This window comes from Ochotona princeps, chromosome 14, assembly GCF_030435755.1.
Source record: "Ochotona princeps isolate mOchPri1 chromosome 14, mOchPri1.hap1, whole genome shotgun sequence".
Classification (NCBI taxonomy): Eukaryota; Metazoa; Chordata; class Mammalia; order Lagomorpha; family Ochotonidae; genus Ochotona; species Ochotona princeps.
Window position 1 is genome coordinate 2,117,670 of NC_080845.1, and position 24,858 is coordinate 2,142,527.

Genomic DNA, 24,858 nt, shown 5'->3' on the forward strand with positions numbered 1-24,858 from the left:
CGCCACAGGCTGCCGGCCACTGCTGCCCTCATAGCTGCCCGCCCACCCTGGCATGCCACCTGCCTCCTCTCTTCCATTGGCAGACCGCTGCTGCAAGGGAGTGTGGGGGGTGGTGAGCTCCAGGCTGCCAGGCGCATCACCGGGGTGCTGCTTTGTGGAAGCCTGATCCAGGCTGGGAATGCACATGCTCTGTGGCCAGCAATCTCATTTTCAGGAACTTGTCCTGAGGAGATCATAGAATTAGCCATCAAATTGTGCATTCATTATAACAGAAAAAAATATTTTAAAATGTGTTTCTTAATGTGTTAAGTGACAGTGTATTTCTAGAGTGAATTATTACACAGTGGTTAAAACTGATGGTGATAAATCTGAATGACACGCTATTTCAGAAAAGATATCTATTTTCTCAGTTTTGCAAACATAAATAAAAGGAAATTGTGAACATAGATACACTTGAAATGAGTGAAGTAGCCCCTGGATGGGCGGGGGCCTGCGTGTTTATAGGTTGCAGCTCTGGGTTGTGCCTGTCTGGAGACTGGACTCACCCTGAACCAGCAAGCTCTCAACTGCCACCACAGGCCGTGAGCAGTTTTACCTGGGGGCCACTCCAGCTGCTCTGAGTCCCCAGAGACCTGCTTGCTCCTTGACTATTGCCCATGGCTTCTGCACAGCCCACTCCCCACAAAGACATGGCCTCCAAGACCCAGCTTGCAATGGTTCTGTCTTAGGAAGCAGAAAGAGGCCCCCACGAGAGCCCACGCCGCCCTGTGTAAGCAGCAGGCATGGTGCCCGGGCCCCCACGAGAGCCCACGCCGCCCTGTGTAAGCAGCACACATGGTGCCTGGGCCCCCACGAAAGCCCACGCCGCCCTGTGCAAGCAGCAGGCATGGTGCCCAGGCCCCCACGAAAGCCCACGCCGCCCTCTGCAGGCAGGAGGCCGTGGTCAGCCCCAGCTCCGCACTGGGGTTCAGCCGAGAGGATTAGTACTTGGCTAGGAAGTTAGGGTCCCAGCGTGCCTGGCAGTCACCTGTACTCAATTCAGCCAGAAAACTTGGGGTGAAAGTTTGTGTGACTTCCTCACCTCCATCTCCATGCCTTTCCCCCAAAGCTTGTCACCCTCAGCTTACCTTATCCTGCAGAACAATCCAGGAATCTGCTGGGTGACAGTGGGGACAGTCGAGTAGGGCCTTGCATGTCAAGTGTGAGTCCAGGGGCAGAGAAGCCATATTCGGGACTCCTGAGGCATCCCTAGGGAGCTGAGCCCCAGGCTGTGGTAGCAAGCAGAAGAGCCCAAGAGAGGGCCGTGCTGGCAGGTGTGTTCGTCTGCATCCATGACGGTATTGGGCATCATGTGGAGAGCTCCCACTTAGAGTGAGCAGAGAAGGGAAGACCCCTCCAGGAGCATCTGCAAACTTCTGCAGGCCTGAACCAAAGTGACTCCATTTTGTGACTGATTTCACACCAACCAGCTCCCTGCTTATGGCCTAGGAGAGCAGTAGAAAATGGCTCAAGTCCTTGGGTCCCTGCACCCATGTGGGAAACCCAGAAGACACTCCTGGCTTTGGATCAGTTCAGCTCTAGCCGTTGCAGCCACTAGGGCAGTAAACCAGCAGATGGAAGATCTTCCTCTGTCTCTCCTCTCTGTAAATCTGCTTTTCTTCCTTTTTAATTGTGTGAGTTTCATTTTTGGTGATTTTTACATATCTGATTAGGGTGCAGAAGGTTCAAAGGCTAGAGGAAAGTGGGTGAGACCATTGTTTTGACATTCTCTTTTTTCCTTCCTGTATCTGGGGGGAGGGGAGAGATAAGGAGAGAAGCCCCACCCAGCCTCCCAGTCATCCCAGGGTCCCCAGGTGGGGCATGCTCCCAGGGTCCTGCTCAAGTGATCTTGAGAGTTCAACAGTTAAATCTGCTTTTCTAATAAGAATAAAATGTTAAAAGAACAAAGAAAGCCTTAATGGGAAGTTTAAATTGAAGGTGCGGTAGTAACCCACCCACCCTCCGCTGCTGGGGAAAGCCCAGCCACCTCTGCACACCCTGGCGTGTCCTCTGCAGCCCTCACTGCATCACTTCCTGCTCGTCACAGAGGCTTCGGCGCCCCTTCCTCCTGGCACTCACTGTCTGAGTGATCCCGTGAGAAACTTCCCCTACTTCCCTCCGGCATGGGTTTCGGTTTTATTGTTGCAATAAAGGGCTTCATGTTGGCTTTTCCCACACAATGTAAAGAGCCAACCTGGAGGCCCGGTGCGGTGGCCTAGTGGCTAAAGTCCTCGCCTTGAAAGCCCCGGGATCCCATATGGACGCCGGTTCATATCCTGGCAGATCCACTTCCCATCCAGCTCCCTGCTTGTGGCCTGGGAAAGCAGTCGAGGACGGCCCAAAGCCTTGGGATCCTGCACCCATGTGGGAGACCTGGAAGAGGTTCCTGGTTCCCAGCTTCAGATTGGCGCAGCACCGGCCGTTGTGGCTCAATTGGGAAGTGAAACATCAGATGGAAGATCTTCCTCTCTGTCTCTCCTCCTCTCTGTATATCTGACTTTGTATTAAAAATTAATTAATTAATTAATTAAAAAAAAAAAAGATCCAACCTGGGCTATCTATATCCCGCAGCAGAGTTCTCGCTGCACCTCCAAGTCCAGCTGCTGCCAGGTCACACTCCAGGGGCAGCTGCTGACCCCTGCCATCCACAAGGAAGACCTGCTGGAGTTCTGGGCTCTTGGCTTCTGCTTGGCCCGTGCTGCCGTTGCAGACCTTTGGGGAATGAGCTAGCAGATGGAACATTCTCTCTTGATCTCACTCGACCTTCCAAGTGTATGAAAATTAATACTTTTTAAAAAGCATTATTCCCACCCATAGAGAGGAATGCTTTTCATCCATTAAAGGGGATGAAGGACTGATACCCACTATGACGTAGATAAATCATGGAAACATGGTGGCAAGAGAAAAAGGCCAGACACAAAGGGTTACATGTTGAGTGGTTCTGTTTATAGGAACCATCCAGAATGGATACAGCCATAGAGGCAGAAAGAGGTGGGTAAGGCCCACGGGCTGGGGCGGGGAGAAGGGGACAGCTACTTCGTTGATCCGTTCCATCTGTGAGGGGGGCGATGGCTTGGAAAGACAGTGTTTGCACAGATGTTTTTCTTACAGTGGTTCCCATTAGAGACCAAAGAAACAAGTATTGAAAGAAACTGCATTGGCCTAGCGGCGTGGCCTAGCGGCTAAAGCTCTCACCTTGAACGTCCCGGGATCCCATATGGACGCCGGTTCTAATCCCGGCAGATCCACTTCCCATCCAGCTCCCTGCTTGTGGCCTGGGAAAGCAGTCTGGTGGCCCAAGGCCTTGGGACCCAGAAAAGCTCCTGGCTCCTGGCTTTTGATTGGCGCAGCACCGGCTGTTGCGGTCACTTGGAGAATGAATCACCAGAAGGAAGATCTCCCTCCCTCCCTCTCCTCCCCTCCCTCCCCCTCCCTGCTGCTGCACCTTGAAGGACAGCCTTCCCTCAGCTCGGGCTGGACGGGTGGGGCGGGGTGGAGCTGCTTTGTTTTCTTCCTCTCTGCCTCGGACTATTGCTTCCTAAAGGCACATGTCTTCCTTTGTAAAATAAAACTGTTCTTGAATGACTGCTACACCCATCCTGTTTGTCCCTACCTTGGCCTATCAAGGGCCTGTCACTACTGTCTAATTGTCACAGTACCCACCGGTGCATGTGTAACCTGGGACTTCATTCTGGCCATACCAGGCTGGAAGACCAACCCACACATGAGAGAAACAGGGCTGGTGGCAGGCCAGATAGGGCAGTTTGGGGTCCCCCAAACTAGGCCACAGCACCCACCGATGTATGCAAGAGCTGGGCCTGGGAGCAGCTGGGATGGGCTGGTCTGCAGCAACGGGGGGTTCACGCGAGAGTTGGCTGGGGACAGGACTGACTAGGCAGCTCAACCCACCATGGCACATGCATTGGTTGGTGCAGGGGGCACACTGAGCCTGACTGCAACAGCTGGCACACACAAGAGCAAGGTTTGAGGACCTTCCAAGTGAGGTTTCTTAGGGGGCTCCACAACTGGACTGCTTTGCTCAGGAAAAATCACAGACATGTTGTCCAAGCGTGGAGCACATGCTGCAGGAGAGGACCGTCTCAGTTACTGACCCTTATGCAAAATCAGAACGTACCTAGATGAACATGAAAGACAAGACAGCCAGTTCACCTAAGCCAAGAGCAGACTTCGGTTACCTCCTCAAAAGAGGGAAAGCAGGGGCCCAGTGCCGTGGCCTAGTGGCTAAAGTCGTCGCCTTACATGCACCTGAATCCCATATAGTGCCTATTCTAATCCCAGCGACTCGCTTCCCATCCAGCTCCCTGCTTGTGGCCTGGGAAAGCAGTCAAGGACGGCCCAAAGCCTTGGGACTCTGCACCCACATGAGAGACCCGGAAGAACTGGCTCTTGGCTTCAGATCGACTCAGCTTTGGCCGTCGCGGTCACTTGGGGATGAAAGATCTTCCTCTGTGTCTCTCCTCCTCTCTATACATCTGACTTTGCAATAAAAATAATAAATCTTTAAAAAATAAAAAAGATGGAAAGCTGGGCAATTTGAACAACACTTGAGACCAAGCTCTACAACTGTGGGCATACTGAGGTAGACAAGGACAGCCAACAGGCCTTAGAATTTCTCACCATTCAAGCAACACATTCAGAATGCTCTTCCTGCATACCGGGCCTCAAGGATGACATCAGCTGGCCATCTCTGTCCCTGAGTGCTGACGCTCTGTGCCACCAAGGGGCAGGGTGCTGTCTCCTTCCATCCCCTCCTCCACCGGCATGGTAGGGAAAACGAATCATTTCTCTCAGTCACCTGTACTCCTGCTCCTGCGCTCCTCTCCATGCTAATGGAGGCCCACGTGCGTGTGCTGTTGTGGGTGTGAGCAAGATCATGCCAGACATGTCTAAGGTCTATAAGGAGTCTTTATTAACCAAGCTTGGTGATAACAGAGCACGCTAGAAATAGCAAATCACAAGTCCATATGGCAATCCAGTCAATCGTAACCCCAAGAGGAACAAACGGTCATTACTCTCAAGTCTGTCCGTTAAGCTGAAGACCGATGTCCCAGCTTCCCCAACAATATAAGTTATCCTAAGAGACGTGCAATGAATAACCTGGACACACTTCCAAAGCTGCAGACAGTCACCTTTCCCTGGCTTCTCTGCCCACATTCCATCACTGCCAGGCCTCCCCTCTCCTGGAACTCCTGATAGCACACACATTAGAAATACAAACATCTTAGCATTGCTGTCTTCACTGTCCCGCCCAAGCAGTGGACAGAGGGTGAGGAACAGACACACAGGGCCACGTTCAGGGCACACCTGTCCTCAGGAAGCCAGAGAGCAGGCAGGTGCTGGGGAGGCCAAGAGTCGGGAGTGCCAGGGCGGTGGAGGCACCTGAGCAGGAGGGTGAGCCCCTCCCTATCACGGGCCTTCTGGGGGGCTTGTGAGGGGCGTGGTTATGCACCAATGCAATACCGCCCCCTCAGGTTCCAGGTGAGGATGGTGAGCCTCACAGGTGGTGGGAGAGTGGCTTCCAAGCCCCTGATCCTGAACTTGCTGCCTTCCTTACCACATGAAACTCCCCTCATCTTTGTAATAAATATTAAAATAAAACAAGAAAAGACAAAATTGTTACAAGGGACCAAGGGAGGTTATTTTTTTAAATTAATTTTTTTTAATTCATTAATTACATTGTATTATGTGTCACAGTTTCATAGGTACTGGGATTCTCCCCACCCCTCCCCAGACCCTCCCACCATGGTGGATTCCCCCACCTTGTTGCATAACCACAGTTCAAGTTCAGTTGAGATTCCCTCATTGCAAGCATATACCAAACATAGAGTCCAGCATCTTATTGTCCAGTCAAGTTCAATGGCTTCTTAGGTATACCCTCTCTGGTTTGAAGACAGAGCCAGCAGAGTATCATCCCGATCAATTAAAAGCTCCAACATACCATCAGCAAAAATTTACATCATTATGGAATTAATTGACATAGTAATGAGTAGCCAATATGTTAAAAATAAATGAGAGTTCTTAACCACCTTCTGTGACCACCTCATTGACATTTCAATTTTAGTTTATACATAACATATAACATACATAACATAACCTGTTATACATAACATCATATCATCTTAAATTAAGGCGAACATGTGGTATTTAACCTTTTGGGATTGGCTCATTTCCCTTAGCATTATGGTTTCCAGTTTGGCTCATTTGGCCACAAAGAACTGCATTTTGTTTTTTTTAATAGCTGAGTAGTATTCCATGGAGTAGATGAACCATAGCTTTCTTATCCAATCCTCTGCTGATGGGCATTTTGGCTGCTTCCATGTTTTTGCAATTACTGATTGTGCTGCTATGAGCATAGGAGTGCATGTTGGTTTCTCACAAGGGAGGTTATTTTATGATAAAGGGATCAGTTCAAATTGAACAAGTTAGAAACACATACGCGCACAGTAACACAGCTCTCAAGGGCACAGTGCTCAGTTCACTAACACTCCTACGAAAGGAGAGCTTCTGACCAAGCAACAATGAAACAAGGAGATCAATGGGAGAGAGAAGACAGAATCATTGTGTGGAAATTAAGCAACTGTTGACTTAATTCTACAACAGCGTGTTAATGCTCTACAGCAATCAATGTGTCAGAAAAGAAATCCAAAGAGGAATTGCAAAACATTTAGAGACAAGGGAAACCATCCCCTCCTGAATGAGAGGCATGCTCTTCCATTCCTGGGATAAATACCTGTTCCTGGTATTTCATCTTTTTAATATGCCGCTGGCTTTGTCTTGCTGATACTCTCTGAGGAATTTTGCATCTATATTCAGAAGGAATATTGGCTTCTAGCTTTATTTTCTTGTGAAGCCTGTGTGTGATTTTGGTAGCGTGTGGATAACGCCTTCACAGCATGAGTTAGGCCTGGAGAAATTTCAGAAGCTTTGGAGTTAATTCTCCCTTTAAAAATTAGAGGTGACCAACTAGGGTTTTTTGTTGCTGTGGGGGGGAAGTTTCTAATTGTTACTGTTTGCTATTTCTTCGGATGTTTAGAAATTCTTCCTGAGTCAGTTTGGACACTTTGTGTGTTTCTAGGAACTTGTTCGTCTGGCTCAGCTCTGTCACATATTGTGTCAATTCTGCTCCGATGCTTCATCGCTGTCAGGTTGAAAGACCCTCGAAACGGGTGTCTTCCCTCTGGAGAGGCCCCTTCCAAGGAACAAGACCACTCGTGCGGATGCAAACAGCAAGAGGTTTATTCAGATACACAGGTACCTGGGGCGACAAAGTCTCTCGAAGGACTTGCGCGCCCTAGGTTGGGGTCTAGAGGTTTTTATAGAATCTTGGAGCAGAAAGCGCGGTTACAGAAGCGAGAAGCATAGTTACAGGATCCTGATTGGTGGATTTATATGCGGCCAGGGTCATGGTGAAGGCAACTTTATTTTAGTACCGGGAATTTTCAACAATGACTAAATTAGCCTTGAGTTGGTTCCCTATCTTTGATAACAGCTGAATTGGCGCTGAGTTAGCTCTCTTTCCTAATATTTCTTCCTTATTTGGGGCCAGATGTTTGGCCACAGATGTGAGGTAAGCTCGTCCTGTCCTTGTCCGCTTCCTTCCCAGAGATCCTGCTATTCTTAGTTCTAAGCCTTGCAAAATGGCGTTTCCGCTGCTAAAGCATTTTTGATGAGGATCTTTCAAGGTAAGTTGTAACCTCACTTCTAGCTGGACTGAAACTCAAATTGCTTGTTAAGTCTGCAGTGTTTGCCGACTCTCAGTTCAGGTTGTTGTAACAGAATATCCTAGACCGGTTTTAGCAATGTTTGCTTCTCTCAGCTCTGGACTTTGGGAAGTTTTCCCCTGACGGAGGTAGATCTGGTGTCTCATGAGGGAGGGCTCTTCCCACGTGGCTGGAGCCAGGTCTTACGCTGCTTCTAAGGGCACTCCGAGCACTCCACTCTGCACTCTCCCAGCCTCCCGGCACCACCCATGGGGACCTGGGGTTTCAACAGATGAATGTTGGAGAGCAGACAGAAAGGTACAATGTGTAATACCAATCTCCTCAGTCATCAAAGAAGCAGCGCTTATTGTTGTGAACTTTATCTATTGTCTTACTTATTGAAATGCAAATTTACAGAGAGAGAGAGAGAGAGATATCTCCTGTCCCTGGCTCACTCCCCCAAATGCTGCTAACAGCTGGAGCTGGGCCTGCTGAAGCCAGGAGCCAGGAGCTTCTTCCAGGTGCCCCACACGGGTGCAGGGTCCCCAGCACCTGGATCGTCTTTGAGCGCTTTCCCAGGCACATTAGCAGGGAGCTGGAGCAGAAGTGGAGAGCCACAATAGTGGCCCCTCTTAGTTTCTTAAAGTGTAAGATGATTTGAGATCTTCATTCTTTTCTCTGTCTCTCTCTCTCTCTTTTTAATTTTTAAAACATTATTTGAGGGCCCGGCGGCATGGCCTAGTGGTTAAAGTCCTCACCTTGAACGCCCCAGGATCCCATATGGGCACCGGTTGTAATCCCGGCAGCTCCACTTCCCATCCAGCTCCCTGCTTGTGGCCTGGGAAAGCAGTTGAGGACGGCCCAATGCATTGGGACCCTGCACCTGCGTGGGAGACCCGGAAGAGGTTCCTGGTTCCCGGCTTCGGATCTGCGCAGTACCAGCCATTGTGCTCACTGGGGAGTGAATCATCGGATGGAAGATCTTCCTCTCTGTCTCTCCTCCTCTCTGTATATGTGACTTTGTAATGAAAATAAATAAATCTTTCAAAAAAAAAACCCAACAACATTATTTGAAAGGCAGAGGTACACAGAGAGAAGGTGTGGCAGACAGTGGTCTTCCATCCACTGGCTCACACTCCCCAGATGGACTCAACAGCTGGAGCTGGGTAGGCTGAAGACGGCGGCTTCCTTGGGTGTCCAGTGCGGACAGAGTGCAAAGGATAGAGCCATCCTCCAGTGCCTTCACAGGCTGAGAGCAGAGGACTGAGGATGGAGCAGCCAGGACGAAGCGGCACACCTATGGCATGCCAGCGTCGCAGGCGGAGACTTAGACTTATGCACTGATCAGCCCCATGATCTTTCTTCTTTTTTCTAATTTAGGTGTTTATAGCTATATATGTTCTTTCTTTTTAAATAATATTTATTTTTATTACTGATTTTAAAGGCAGAGCTGTAGAAACAGACAGAAGGAGAGGAGGGAGAGAGATCTGTGTGCTGGTTCCTTCTACTATGGCTGCTGGGCCAGTGTTTGGAGCTGGGCCTATTCAAAGCACGACCTTCTTGCCCGACGTGGGTACAGGGGCTCAAGCAATGATACAACTGCCACTGATTTGCCAAGCTCATTAGCAGCAAGTTGGAATGGAAGTAGAGCAGCAAGGACTTCAACCGGGGTTAGCCCATGGGATGCCAGTGCAACAGACAGTTGCTTTACCCACTATGCCACAGGGCCAGCCCCCTCATATTTTCCTCTAATCACTGACAGCAAACAAATCATTCATTGGCACAGGTATCAAATGTGAAAGTTTCTTAAAAATATATTTGTAGGGCCCGGCGGCGTGGCCTAGTGGCTAAAGTTCTCGCCTTGAAAGCCCCGGGATCCCAGATGGGCACCGGTTCTAATCCTGGCAGCTCCACTTCCCATCCAGCTCCCTGCTTGTGGCCTGGGAAAGCAGTTGAGGACGGCCCGAAGCTTTGGGACTCTGCACCTGCGTGGGAGACCTGGAGGAGGTTCCAGGTTCCCGGCTTCGGATTGGCGCGCATCGGACTGTTGCGGTCACTTGGGGAGTGAATCATCGGACGCAAGATCTTCCTCTCTGTCTCTGCTCCTCTCTGTATATCCGGCTTTCCAACAATAAATCTTTAAAAATATATATATTTGTAGAACAAGTGGACATAATACATCCTTGCATGTAAAGAACAGATCTAACGTGCTTATGCCATACACATGGAAAAAAATAGTAAGCTTAAGGGATAGGTCTTTAAAAACCCACGCACACGGCGTTGGACTGCAGGAGAAGATGGCAGTCTCCATAGGAGTTAAAGCTCCTTATGATCTTCGCTTGTTGGAGAACTTGGAGAAGGACACAAGGGAGTGGGTGCTGGTACAGTTAGGTGGGCTTGGAGGTGGCGAAGATACGACACGAGGTGTGCAGGCACGGTTGTTGGGTCATCGAGGACACGTTACCAGAACAGGATATATAGCCTGAAAGCCACATGTGGACCTAAACACCCAGGAGCTCCTCCGTCAGTTAGATTTGTAACAAAAACTAATAGTGGGAATGGTGGATGCACAGAACATACCAGTATTAACAAAATGGCAATGTTCATAGAGCATTAAGGTTGTGCTTCAGGAGCCGAGACGTCTAATGATGTCCAAAGAAGATGTGAAGCTTCCACAGCCACCAGGAGGACAAACATACAGCAATTAACTTTCGTGGATCTCAAATTTGTCTTAAATCAACAGCCTTCTTCATAGTAATGTCTTGATTAAATATCTCAATGCAAAATACCCACACATTCAGGAAAGAATTCCAGCTGATACACATGACGCAGACATTTGAAGGAATAGATTTAATATACGTACACCCAGTATGTTTTCAGGTCACAGGAGGGAAAGTGTGGCACCATTGTTCTTTCTCTTGCTGAGGCACTGTCATTTCAACATAAACCTGGAGTGCTCCAAGTAGGATTCGGTCTACAAGGTGCCAGCAAGGTGAGACGTGCCAAACGGAAGTGGAAACACGTGTTTTCGAAAAGTAAAAATCCTGAGAAGCACGAACAGCAATGGCACACTTCATCCATCTTGCTTAGTGACAGAGCCGCAGGGGGAACTGTTTAAAGGAGCAGGTACAGCGAATATTGTCACAAGCTGTGTTAAGTTTTGAAGCAGTGTGGGTGCTGACTACTATTAATATAAAAACATGTTCAGGATTGTTTTGATACCTGTATTTATAATAAAAAATGTTGGGGAGGGGTTGATGAATTTCTGTTAAAAGCTGTTCTGTGAGTTACAAGTAACAGACATGGTAAATATTTGTTTACAGTCTTCGTTAAGCAAACCATGCATTTAAGTTTAAGTGAAATCAACAAAAAAGAAAACAAGTGTATGGATATGTTATTTTGAGATTAACAATAGTCCTAAAATGTAAATAAAACATGGAACGTATCCCCCCACAAAACGAAACAAAACCCACGAGCTGTAGCATGTTCCTTTAATGAAATCCAACACTACAAGTGGACATTATGTTGAATGAAAGGAGACAGAACAGAATACACTAGCTGGAATCCCCCACCCCGGAGTTCTACAGGGGCCGGGTGAGTCTGGGGGTCTGTGGGGCGATGTGCAGCAGGGAGCATTGGAAAGAGATACAGGCACCTTCTGGGAAGAGGAAGAGGTTTTGTACCCCTGTGGGCTGTTTCTGTACCAGACGTGTGGAGTTGTCAACACATCGTATGATCAGGGTTGTATGTCAGTGTGTGTTTGCAGCTCCGTTGTGTGTCAATGCTACGAGGCCAGTGACGGGACATGTAGCAAAAGTGTAGACGTGTACAACTCCTTGGCAATGACCCTAGCAGTTAAGAGGAGGTTCAGTAGATCCGTTTCAAATAGAAACAATGGATTACTGATGACCCTAATTATGGTGATGAATGAGTTGCATATTTAAAATGGAAATCAAGGGGCTGGGTTGCATTGTGGCTGGGAAGACCATTGTTTAGAGCTCCAGCAGCCCCTACTCGCTGCAGGCTGCTCCACTTCTGTCCATTTCCCTGCCAATGGCCTGAGGATAGCCCAGGTGTTTGGTCATGAAATAAAATATGGATCTAAAAAACTCTGCTCCAAAATTGAGGCAGAGATAGCGCGGGCAGAGAGCAAGGAGGAGGAAGGTTCACATCAATTTGGGAAAAAGCTAAATGTGCTTCATCTACTTTAAAATGAAAATGCCAGTGCAGAAGGCATCTGGCTCAAAGGACAGCCTAACATGGAACTGAGATGAAGATGGTCCCAAGAGGGGCAGGTGCATGGTAAGGAAGTTAAGTCAATGCCTGTGATGGATGTAACTGCTCCATTTCTGATCCAGCTTCCTGTTAATGTGCCTGGGAGCACAGAAGGCAGCCCTTGTGCTTGGTCTCCAGGATGGAGTACGAGGTGTCTGGCTCAGCCTGGCCAGCCCTGGTCATTGTGACCATTTGGGAAGTGAATCAGCAGGTGCAAACCTCTGTAACTACCTTTCAAAGAAACAAAATCTTTTTTTTTTTTAAATTAATTTTTATTGGAAAAGCAGATTTACAGAGCAAAGAAGAGACAGAGAAAAAGGTGTTTAATCTGCTGGTTCACTCCCAAAATGATCGCAATGGCTGGAGCTGAGCGGATCCAAAGGCAGGAGCCAGGAGCTTCCTCCAGGTCTCCCACGCGGGTGCAGGGTCACCAAGACTTTGGGCCGTCCTCAACTGCTTTCCCAGGCCAGAAGCAGGGAGCTGGAGTATACACAAATTGGTGCCCATATGGGATGTAGTGCTTGGAGATGGCCAGTTGAGCCAACATGCTGGCCCTCAAAGTCTTAAAAAAAGAGAGAGACCAACTCAGTTCCAACCCAGTGAGGGAGCTGGTGAAGCTACTCTTTTGAGGGCAATGTGAGATTTGTGTCTAACGCTCCTGGCCAGAGCCCCAGTATGTCTCATCCTTGGAGAGCAGCATCCTTCCACCCAGGACCTCTGGCCAGAGTCCTGCTGCCATCTCCCTGACAAGGACTCCCTCATCTCTCCAAACTTAGCTACCAATCAGCACTGAGCATACTTTTCTTCCCTGGCCTTCCGCTCTGAGCCGGGTTCTGAGAGCCCTGCTGCTATCATGCATGTCTGTGGCTTCCCCTGGCTATCTTTATTTCATCCATTTCGTTGAGGCTTGAAGCACCTGGCCTCACACTACCACAAAGCCGTACAGCTTGCACGTGGCACACGCTTGACACATGAAATTGAGTAATTCTAAAAGCTGACAGCCCTGTGTAACTGAACACAACTTTTCCAAAGAAATCTTGAACACAGTAAAATATCCAACCCTCTTTTTCTCCTCGTATTTTATAAAATGTAGGTGGCTGGCTTTGTGGCACACAGAGTTAAGCTGCTGTGACACCTGCATCCTATATTGGAGTACCAGTTCAAATCTTGGCTGTTCCCCTTCGGATCCAGCTCCCTGCTAGTGTGTTTGGGAAAGCAGTGGAAGATGGCCCAAGAGTTTGGAACCCTACCATCCATGTGGGAGACCAGGGTGGAGTTTTCTGGGTGGTGGCTTCAGCCTGGTCCAGCCTGGAGGGTGGGGGTGGTTGGAGAAGGTGGAAGATGGGAAATTCTCTCCACATTCCCTTCTCCCCCTTCTTCCATCTTCTCTCACCTCTCCTTTTTTCCTTTACCCCTTTCCCTTCTCCCTCACCCTCTCTGTCATTCTACGTCCCAAGTGAATAAAACAGATTTAAAAAATTAAAACATTCGTGTGCACTGCTAGCTTGGTTTGAATGTCCAAAGTGACCGAGTATAGTGGCTAAGTCCCCCTGTTTAGAATACAGGCTCGTGTTCTTGTCTGGTCTGGACTGGTCTGTTCTGGTCTAGTCTGGTTCCTCACAATGTCCTGGGTGCCTGGGAATTTAAATTCTTTTGTAGTTACTTTTACTAAAACCAATTTTATAGCTAGTTTTAATAAAAACCAATTTAAAAACAGGTGACTAACATCTATGGAGTGAGATCTACCAGGGTGATTTAGATTATATCAGGGACACAGGATTTCTACCCTCTTGTTTAGCTCTTCCAAAAAACACTTTTTTTTTTTTTGAAGAATTCTTAGTAGCCATCAGATCCTTTTTGTCCGGGTGGGGGGAGGAAAAGAATTGTTTAAAAAGGATACACAATCTAAAACCCAGTATAGCTGGCAACGGTTGGTCACTTGGTTAGATCGTAGGGGAAGTCCCTGAGAAGGTTGGCAGGTGGGGGAGGGGATTAACGGTCGTTGCCCCTAGCCCCAACTTGGGAGTTCCCCCACCCCTGGGATGACGTCCTCGCCTGCCATTGGCCCGGGCTCCCCGCAAGCCACGCCCTCCCACCAGAACCTTCCCTCTGGGTATATATTCTCCGTTCCAGGCATGGTCCTTCTCATTCTGGTCTTGGGGTTCTCCTGGGTAAGATCTTGCCCAGCCAGGCACCTAGGTAGAACGCCCGGAAGGACTCTTCTTGTTTCTGGTGGGGCTTCTTGCCACTGATGTAGCTTATCTTCAGCCTCCTCTTATCAACGTGGGGGCGTTTGGTTTTTATTTTTAGGAAAAATTTCTTTAAAAAGCAAAAGTAACAAGATGCTTTAAAGACTTGTTTGAAAGGCAGAATTAGAGATTTTGCAATGATTTGAAAGACATGCTTTGACTTTTAAAAAAGATTTATTCGAATTAGTTTTTTTTACAGATTCAAGAGTTATAATTACTGAGGGCTTTTTGTTTTTAAAAATGAGTTTTTTGTTTAAGATTAGAGAGGCATAATTACATTTTTTAAAAGATTTGAATTAATTTTATCTTCTTTTTTCATTTTTTAAATTATTTTGGTACAATTCCATAGGCTCTGGGATTTCCCTGACCCCTTTCCTGAGTTAGTTTTCTTCAAGATTTATTTCAGAGGCATACTTACTGAGGGTTTTTTCCCCACATTTATTTGAATTAGTTTTTATTTTAAGATTTGAGAGGCATAATTACTGAGGCTTGTGTTTAAAAAGTTATTTGAATTAGCTTAAGATTTCTTGAGAGACAATTACTGAGATTTTTTTTTGTTTTTTTTTAAAGATTTGAGTTAGTTTTTTTTTAAGGTTTATCTTTTATTTTTATCACAAAGTCAGATATACAGAGAGGAGGAGAGACCGAGAGGAAGATGTTCCATCCAATGATTCACTCCCCAAGTGAGCGCAATGGCTGGAGAAGAGCCAATCCGAAGCCAGGCGCCTGGACCTGGTCTCCCACACGGGTGCAGGTCCCAAGGCTTTGGTCCGTCCTCTGCTGCTTTCCGGGCCACAAGCAGGGAGCTGGATGGGAAGTGGAGCAGCCGGGACACAAACTGGCGCCCACATGGGATCCCGGTGGGTTCAGGGCGAGGACTTTAGCCGCTGGACCATGCCACCGGGCCCTGAGTTAGTTTTTAAGACTTATTTGACAGGCATAAATACTGAGGCTTTTTGTTTTTTTAATATTTATTTGAATTAGTTTTTTTTTTTTCTTGAAAGGCGGAACAAGGGGGTGGGGCGGGTGGGCAGACGCTCGCAGTGCGGACACCGCGTGTGCCACGGCCCCGAGATGCCCTGGCAGGGGAGGGCAGCGCCCAGCTCCCACGGCGGACGGCGTGTGCCGACCCCCGACCCCTCGGCGGACGGCGTGTGCCGACCCCCGACCCCCGGCCCCTCGGCGGACGGCGTGTGCCGACCCCCGACCCCCGGCCCCTCGGCGGACGGCGTGTGCGGACCCCTGCTCCCACGCAGTCCCCAGTGGCTCCCTCAGCTGCCGCACGGAGCGCTGGCCTCCCAGGCCCCAGATGGCGCCTGCGTTCCGTCGCAGGTCTGGGAGAGCGGCTCGGCAGGCCTCACAGGGCCGCCCTCAGCGCCGCCCCTCCCGACGCTCCCGCGGGACTCGGTGTGGTGAACACCGAGCCCGGTCAGTCGGACAAACGTCACTAGTCGAGAGAGAGTTGATGCTTGCTACCAAGCGCTTATTCAAGCGAGCGCACACCGCACAGGACGGGGGAAGCCGCCGAGAGCGCCCTTGACTTCGGGCTCCTGGAAGTCTGCTGGGCTTTGGTTCCGGTCCAGTGGGAACCTACCGGCTTCGGTGACTGGGAGCGAAGCATGGGTTTTTATACAATTCAGTGGGTCAAGCAATCGGTTGTTTACAATGTTTTGATTGGTTATTGCATGTTTACAATTTATTTTTATTGGTTACTTTCATTGCACAAACATGTTTACTTATCTCCAGTTGGTTATAACTTATCTATCCGTAACACACTTGGCTTTCTCTTAGTTCTGCAAAATATGTTTTTTACGTATTTATCAAAACATATTTTTCTTCTCATCGTTTTTACCAGAACTTGTTTTTCATAACATGTTTACTTGCATTAGTTTCTTGACAGGAGTGATATGAGAGGTGACTCCATTTCACCAGTAGTCTAGGAAGATGGAGTCACTTCTGCTCCAAAGCTCCAACACACATACTGTATCCATGATCAAGTCACAGCATAATTTACATAGGAGTTCTATTACTATAGCTGTTCCTGGGTTATCAATTTCAGATAAAAGTGTATAATTTTTTTTTTAAAGATTTTATTATTATTGGAAAGCCGGATATACAGAGAGGAGGAGAGACAGAGAGGAAGATCTTCCGTCCGATGGTTCACTCCCCAAGTGAGCCGCAACGGGCCGGTGTGCGCCAATCCGATGCTGGGAACCAGGAACCTCTTCCGGGTCTCCCACGCGGGTGCAGGGTCCCAAAGCTTTGGGCCGTCCTCAACTGCTTTCCCAGGCCACAAGCAGGGAGCTGGATGGGAAGTGGAGCTGCCAGGATTAGAACCGGCGCCCATATGGGATCCCGGATAGTTCAAGGCGAGGACTTTAGCCACTAGGCCACCATGCTGGGCCCCATAGATTCATTTTTATCTACATCCATATTAAATATGTATTGACGGAAACAGTATAGATGCAGATGGAAGTAAATAAACACAGACTGTTCCTATCACTCGGCCGCCCAGAGGTCCAGTGAGTCGGCGCGCCGACCGGGCCCTGATTGGCAGGCCGTCTGCTTCCCCGCCTCAACCCAGCCCTCCGGAAGTGACGCTCGGCCTCACCCCGCTGCGGCCCTTCCCACGCACCCAGACAAGCAATCGGCGAGGGACCCGGGCTTAGGGCGGTGTCGTCCGCGCGGGGGCGGGGCCTAAGGCGTCATGTCGGCGCGGGGGCGGGGCCTAGGCGGAGAGTCCGTGCGGGGGCGGGGCCAGAGAGAGGGCGTGCGCGCGGGGGCGGGGCCTGGGACTCGGAGGCCCCGGGCGGAAGTATGGGTCCGCGTCCCGGCATGGAGGTGGGCTAGCGCCTGTTTCTGAACTGAAGCAGTGGAGCCGAGCGTCGCCCTGCCCGCCGCAGCCTGTGCTCCGGGAGTGCCGGCGAGGCGGGCTCGTGCGGGAGTGCCGGGAACAACCGTCGCGGCCCGTGAGTCCCGGCGAGTGGGGGCAGGGCGGCGCGGGCGCGGGCGCGGGCGCGGGCCTGCCCTCCCTTGGAAGGGTCGCGGCGGCGGTGGCGGCGGGCCGGCCGGCCGTATTTTCTGCTAGGGACCCGGTTCCTGCCGCCTCGCGTGAGCGCCTTTGCGTGTAGCACCTGTTTAGCTTCCTTGCGGCAGAGGGAGCTGTCCACGCCGCCTCGCGGCCCTTTCTTGCGTGAGTCGGGGTTGTCGGCGTGGCCTCCGGCCGGCCCAGCGCTCTCCAGACGGGATGGCGCGCGGACAGGGGCTCCGGGCCTGGTCCGCCCGCTCCGGCCTCCGGGGCCCCAGCGGCCCAGCTGCTCGGCAGAAGAGCCCGCCGTGTGGAGCGGTTTGCTGCGGGGCGGAGCCGGGCAGCTGATGGGCTGGACCGCCCACTGCCCGGGCCTCAGCTTGCTGCGGACCTTCTGACAGCATCAGAGCGTTGTCTTAGCTCAGCTCTCTCTCTTAGTTTCAGAAATGCGCTTTTGGGGCCTGAGTGTGTGTGATTGTGAGTGCACCCCTGCCCATGAGCATCAGTAAGCCCAGCGCGCTCACGAAGAGAAACGCTTCTCTGTAGGCCGGTTACCCAGGTAAGGATTTAAAAAAAACACACACTTTTAAGTCACTTGATCTGAGCAAACTGGCATAAAAGAGAACAGGTTCTTGGGACTTGGGGAGGGTGGGGCTGGTGACGGGGTTCAGCGCTGTGTACAGGGTCCTGGGGAGGGAGAGGCGCTGACCACAGGCAGCATGGAAGACTGGGGCACTTGAGGCTGCAGGGTCTCCTCATCTCCACCTTTCTGAGGTCTTGAGGTGAGTGTGCTGCTGTGAGGAATGTTAAATTATAGTACAAATCAAGCCCATAAACTAACCAGCTAACTAGACACCACAACAGGAGCTGGAGGTAAGTCTTACCTGGAGAGGCCTGGGCCAAGGTCGGGATTAGAGGGTGAGTGCGAGGCGCCTGATGCATTCCCAAAAATACAGGTAACCCTCTCCAAGTGTGAAATGTATTAATATGCTGCGTGCGATGCTAACTGAGAGGAAGCAAGGTTACATGCCGTGTTTGGACTGCCCTAGGAGTGTGCATTGTCCAGGTAACGCTCACCCCCCCTCACCCCCAGTAGTCTTAAACAGAGGAGGTGGGAGAGCTAGAGGCCCGGGCGGGGAGCAGCAGGCAGTGAGCCAAGATAGTGGGCATCTGAAGGGACCCTGTGGGACTGGCTCAGCTGGCTCACAGAGGGACAGGCTGTCTCAGGTGCCTGGCACTGCCGTGATGCCACCGTGAGCCGGGGCACCCTCATGCTCCCTCCAGGGACCGTAGAGCAAATAGGCAAAGTGTGTGCGGGTATAGCATACAAGGTGGAAGGCAGCATCATGTCTCCTAATCGGGCTGGAAGGTGAGAGGACAGTGAGATAAGCTGGAACTGCTACAAGTGCTCAGGGCTCAAGGGACTGGTGGCTCAGAGGTACTACCTGCTTCCTCGTGCAATGTGGTACCTCTCCTGTCCCTTCCTGTCCCTGGCAGACTTGGGCTGCCGCGTTGTGACCAGGCAGTGGAGCGGAGGCTGGAGGGGTTCAAGGGAGCTGGTAGAGGTGCTGTCAAGGCAGGCAGTCTCAGGCAGCGGTCAAGCTGAGTGGGGGAGGAGGGAGCGAGTACAGTTCGCAAGTTCCTCCTGCGTTGGCAGCGTTGTCCTTGGGCTGGCCGAGAGAGGACAGGCAGTGGACGGGACAGGGCTCCCTGGGAGGGCCATGTGCGAGAGGGAAGGAGAGACAGATTGTGCATTTGCTGGTTTGCTCCCCAAGTGGTCCCACTGGCCAGAGCTGAGCTGCTCTGAAACCAGAAGCTTCTTCCAGGTCTTTCCCAGGGGCCCAGGGTTTTGGGCCATCCTAGGCTGCCCCTCCAGGCTACAAGCTGAGAGCTGGATCAAAGTGGAGAAGCCGGAAGGTGAACCTGCGCCCACAGGGGATGCTGATGCAGGTGGGGGTTAATCCGGATTCCTGTCATCACTTGTCTGCAGTCCTGGGCCAGACTGCCCTGAAGTAGTTGGGTAATAGCTAATTAAACCTGCAGCAGGAGCTTCGCATAACTTCTCAGCCAGGAAAGCTTCTGGGGAGGTCCTGGTTAAACCAGTGGCTTGAATCATGTCACCCAGGGAAAGCGTGTTGAGTGCAGATGTCAGCAGGCTCAGGGTGGGTCTGTGACAACTTTGATGTTTATGCAAACCACAGCGGAAGGGGCGCTGGGGTAGAGGAAATGCCAGAGCAGTCTGCCTTTGCCCCTGTTCCCTTTTGAGTTTTACTAGCAGAGACCTTTCAGTTCTACAGAGACCAAACAGTTGGTAAGAAGTGTGAGTATTCAACTTGGTAGCGATAGGCTATAGTGCACAGAGAGCAGTGTGTGATGGTGGCAAGGCTCTCCCTCACACACACACATGCAGCAAGGCAAGAGAAAGTTTCTAGGTGTATTTGGTTGTACAAGTTGTTATTTATGGGTTCCGTGTTTGCAGGAGTCTGGGCCTGCTGTCTGGGGATTTGCAGGTTTCCTGAATGTTTCCCTCGTTGTTAGAAACACTTCAACGTGTGTACTTTGAAAACCCTGCCGAGGGTGTCGCTGCGTTTCTCGTCAGTTCTGTGTAGCGTTTTGCGTTCTTCACAGCATAGCCATGTATTACCTTATGATGTTCATTATTAGCAAAATGGCTTGTCGATGTTTTTTGTGTGTCAAAGGTAAGTTTTGCACTATTTTCTGAGGTTAGTGATTGCTGAGGTGGCCAGTAGGGCCTGCTGGCTGTGGAGGCGCTTTCTGAGGTCCAGGTCAGGGTCAGCAGCCCAGAGGACACCCGCTTCTCATGCAGCACAGGCCGGAGTGGGGCTGTTTGTTCACTCCAGCTGTCTTTTCGTCTTCAGGGACAGAATGAGCACGTGCTGCTGGTGCACTCCCGGCGGCTCTTCCACCGTCGCCTTCCTGAAGCGCTATGCTGCCAAGGCTCCGCCCGATGACTTCCGCACAGCCGAGGAAGACCTGTGCTACTGCCTGGAGTGTGTGGCTGAGTACCACAGGGCCAGGGACGAGCTGCCTTTCTTGCATGAGGTACTCGGGGGGGGTGACTGGGAAGCCGGGAGCCCCGCTCACAGTCCGGGACGTGTGGAACAACAGGGTGGGATGCTAAGATCTTCCACATTCTGGTGTAAAACGGCTGAACTAAGTGGAGGCATGTGCGGATTTTTGCTGCTTTGTCAGTGCATCTGTGAATGCTGTGTTTTTGTGTCTGAACGGCTTTGAGGTTTGTAAAAGTGACAGCATTTTTCATTTTTTAGTGGGTAAATAATATAAACCTGCAAGGGCAGGCTTTTCTGTTTTTTAAATATATATTTTTACTGGAAAGTCAGATATACAGAGAGGAGGAGAGACAGAGAGGAAGATCTTCCATCCAGTGATTCACTCCCCAAGTGAGCGCAATGGCTGGAGCTGAGCCAATCCGAAGCCAGGAGCCAGGCACTTCTTCCAGGTCTCCCCTCGTGGATTCAGAATCCCAAGGCATTGGGCCACCCTCGACTGCTTTCCCAGGCCACAAGCAGGGAACTGGATGGGAAGTGGAGCAGCTGGGATATGAAGTAATTCCCATATGGGATCCCAGTACGTGCAAGGCAAGGATTTTAGCCACTGAGCCATCATGTCCAGGACAGGCATATATATATATTTTTTAAAGATTTTATTATTATTGGAAAGCCGGATATACAGAGAGGAGGAGAGACAGAGAGGAAGATCTTCCATCCGATGTTTCACTCCCCAAGTGAGCCGCAACGGGCCGATGCGCGCTGATCCAATGCCGGGAACCTGGAACCTCTTCCGGGTCTCCCACGCGGGTGCAGGGTCCCAAAGCCTTGGGCCGTCCTCTCCTGCTTTCCCAGGCCACAAGCAGGGAGCTGGATGGGAAGTGGATCTGCCGGGATTAGAACCGGTGCCCATATGGGATCCCGGGGCTTTCAAGGCGAGGACTTTAGCCGCTAGGCTACACCGCCGGGCCCCAGGCATATATTTTTTTAAGGATTTATCTATTTTTATTGCAAAGTCAGATATGCAGAGAGAGGAAGAGAGACAGAGAGGAAGATCTTCCATCCAGTGATTCACTTCCCAGTTGACCGCCACGGCTGGTGCTGCGCTGATCAGAAGCCAGGAGCCAGGAGCCTCCTCCGGGTGTCCCACGCGGGTGCAGGGTCCCAAGGCTTTGGGCTGTCCTCGACTGATTTCCCATGCCACAAGCAGGGAGCTGGATGGGAAGCAGGGGTGCTGGGATTAGAACCTGTGCCCATATGGGATCCCGGCGCGTGCAAGGCGAGGACTTTAGCTGCTAGGCCACAGTGCCGGGCCCGACAGGCATATTTTATAGTCATCAAACTGAAGTGAGAGATAAAATTCTAAATGTGTGGCTCTTAGTTGGTTTAGTACATTTTCTTGGGGAAAGAACACGGATAGAGCTACAGATCTGTGCTGAGAAACTTGAAAAGTTTTTAAGATATATTTATTTTTTAATTGAAAAGCTGATTTACAGGGAGAAGTAGAAATAGGTCAATGTTCCATTTGCTGGTTTGTTACCAGGTGGCCACAACGGCTGGAGCTGAATCAATCTAGAACGAGGAGCCTCTCCCAGCTTCCCCATGCAGGTTCTGGGTCCCAAGGACCTGGGTCATCTTCCAATGCTTTCCCAGGCCATAAGCAGGGAGCTGAATGGAAAATGGAGCAGCCAGGAAACGAACTTGACCTCTGTAGGGGGTCCTGGTGCTTGCAGACAAAGTGTTATTAGTCTTTTACTGAGCTAATGTGCCACGTCTGAAACTTGAATTTTATGAAGTTCCCTGGTTATGTAGCTGTGTAACATCCTCGCTGTGGAGCTGGTGCTGTGGCCTTGCGGGTTAAGTCACTGCCTGTGACGCCATCATCCCTGTGGGGACCAGTTGGGATCCTAGTTGCTCCACTTCCAATTCAGCTCCCTACTACTGGCTTCAGTGTGATTACTGTGGCCACTGAAGAGTGTAGCATTGGATTGAAGAGGTGTCTTTCTCTGTCTTTGAGTCACTTAAAGTTTTATTAATTTTATTGGAAAGGCAGATTTATAGAAAAATATACAGAGGGAAAGATCCTCCATCTGCTGTCTCACTGCCTGAGTAGCCACATTGGCTTAGAGCCGAGCCAATCCAAAGCCAGGAGCCAGGAGCCTCCTCTGGGTCTTCCACAAGGGTGGAGTGTCCCAAGGCTTTGGCTGTCCACTGATTTCCTGGGCCATAAGCAGGTTGGGAAGTGGAGCAGTTGGGATATGAACCGGTATCTATATGGGCTCCCAGTGTGTGCAAGGTTAGGATTTAACCTCTGAGCCCTTGCATGGCCCACAAACCTATGTATGTAAGTATGTATGTATGTATGTATGTATGTGCGTGTGTGTGTATAATTTTATTTGGAAAGTCGGAGTTACTGAGGGAGAGGGATAGGGAGAGAGACAAAGATGTTCTCTCTGCTGGTTCACTCCTCAAATGGCTGCAATGGGCGGAGCTGGGCTGTGTGAAGCTGGGAGCCAGGAGCAGCTTCCAGGTTTCCCACGTGGGTGCAGGGGCCTAAGGACTTGAACCCTCCTCTGTGCTTTGCTAGCTTGTAAGGAGGGAGCTGGATTGGGAAGTGGAGCAGCCGGGATGTGAACAGGTGTCTGTGTGGTGCAGGTGAAGGTTAGCTGGTTATTCCACCACATTGGCCCCAATGGGAGCTGGATCCCTGTAGTTGGGACCTGGAAGAACAGACTTACAAGGCCGAGCTTCTCACTCCGTGTCCTCCTCCGCTACCCTTATTTTCTTACACGTTGAGAGGTGAGGAGACACAGATCAAGTAGAAGTTGGCATGTATCAATTCATTCCAAAATGCCCAGAAGAGCCCGGCTGGGCCCAGGGGAGCTCAAACTGGGATTCCCCAGTTCTCCCGTGTGGGCAACAAGAACTCGGTCACTGGAGCTGTCTGCATTAGCAGGACAGTGATGCCAGTCCCCAGGGCTGGGACTGGAACCCCGGGCGCCCTGGCTGGGGCTGTGGGCTGAAGGCCTGCCCTCAGATGGAGCCCGCTTGATGGGAGTGTTGAGATATTCCAGCAGAAATTGGGCGAAAGAAGTGGCTAGCCATTTCCATGTTCCTCTGTCACAGAGGTGTCCATGCGTGGACTTTGGCTTTTACTGCACTCTGCAGATACTGTAGTTCTTAAAAATGGAAGGTTTGTGGCAACCCTGCATTTTCCACAGTGTTTGCTGAGTTTGTGCCTCTGTCACCCTTTGGTGATTGTTGAAATATTTCAGAATGTATTTGTAGTGTCTGATTGGGTGATGTTGGTGATCTTGTTTTCTCTTTATTGAAGAGTTACAGAGAGGAGAGCGGGAGGATCTTCCTTCGACGGTTCATTCCCCAGCTAGCCACGACTAGCCAGGAGTGTTTGTCTGAATGTCCCACATGGGCAGTAAGGCTGTATTTGGGCCAGCTTCTGCTTCCTTCCCAGGCATGTTTGAGAGGAGTTGGGGCAGAAGGGAAGCAGCCAGGACGGGAACTGCATTGCGTGCTAGAGTTACAGACAGTGGCTTAACTCTCCATGCCAGAACGCTGGCTGCAGGGATCTTATTTAAAATCTTGTTTTACTTATGTGAAATGGAGGGGGTCCAAGAGAGAGCTAGATATCCCATTTACTGCTAGACTCCCTAACTGCCTGCACAGCTGGGGCTGCGGGGGGAGCTGCGAGCTTAATCCACGTGGTCCCGAGCACTGGAGCCGTCATCTGCTGCAGCTGGAATCGGGCGCAGAGCTGAATGACTCGCAGCCAGCCTGATAGGGCACATAGTGTCCCAAGGTTCCCTCACACCGGGAGAAGCTGAGAGCTGGCTCCTGCTGTCTGCGGAGCCCACTTCAGCAGCTCGCCGGCACTGGTAGCAGGGCTGGGACGCGGAGCGCCTGCTCTAGTCCACGCGGCGCCTTGTCATCGTGCCAGGTAGCTGCTCCGTCATTCCATGAACCGTTTGACGTGCTATTTTGGACGGCTGTACCTAAGGAAAAATAATGAATGCTCTGATTGTTATAACCAGAGTAAATGGAAAACTTGGTGGAAGTGATTCGCCATTCTGGATGACAAGAAGAGCAATGTTGATTCTGGATATCAGAATTAACAGGAGTTAGGAAGATGCTGCTTTCAGCCTCAAGGGCAACTTGGAAAGATTCAGAAGTGATGGAACTTGGGCCCGGCGCGATAGTCTAGTGGCTAAAGCCTTCACCTTGCAAGTGCCAGGATCCCATATGGGTGCTGGTTCATGTTCTGGTGGCTCCACTTCCCATCCAGCTCCCTGCTTGTGGCCTGGGAAAGCACCAAAGGATGGCCCAAGGCCTTGGGACCCTGCACCCGTGTGGGAGACCTAGAAGAAGCTCCTGGCTCCTGGTTTCAGATGGACTCAGCTCTGGCCATTGTGGCCACTTGGGGAGTGAACCGACTGATGGAAGGTCTTTTTATCTCTCCTTCTCTGTAAATCTGCCTTTCCAATAAAAGTAACTAAATCTTA

General features: G+C 50.6%; 1 protein-coding gene and 1 pseudogene across 2 annotated transcripts in view; both read left to right on the top strand.

The window, feature by feature from the left end:
- The first annotated feature begins 10,057 nt into the window (after positions 1–10,057).
- LOC118759916 (ubiquitin-conjugating enzyme E2 variant 2-like) lies at positions 10,058–10,468 on the top strand (annotated as a pseudogene).
- Positions 10,469–17,089: 6,621 nt separating this feature from the next.
- Positions 17,090–24,858, top strand: part of SETX (senataxin) — a 62,424-nt gene continuing 54,655 nt past the window's right edge. Inside the window, exons 1-3 of one of the 2 annotated variants that reach the window (XM_004593468.4) lie at positions 17,090–17,253; positions 17,751–17,871; positions 20,192–20,375. In XM_004593468.4, coding sequence (XP_004593525.2) covers positions 20,199–20,375 — 177 coding nt within the window. In that variant the 5' untranslated portion in view covers positions 17,090–17,253; positions 17,751–17,871; positions 20,192–20,198. Of the gene's footprint in view, positions 17,254–17,366; positions 17,478–17,750; positions 17,872–20,191; positions 20,376–24,858 lie in introns of those variants that run through there. The other variant, XM_058672959.1, reaches the window with a different exon arrangement.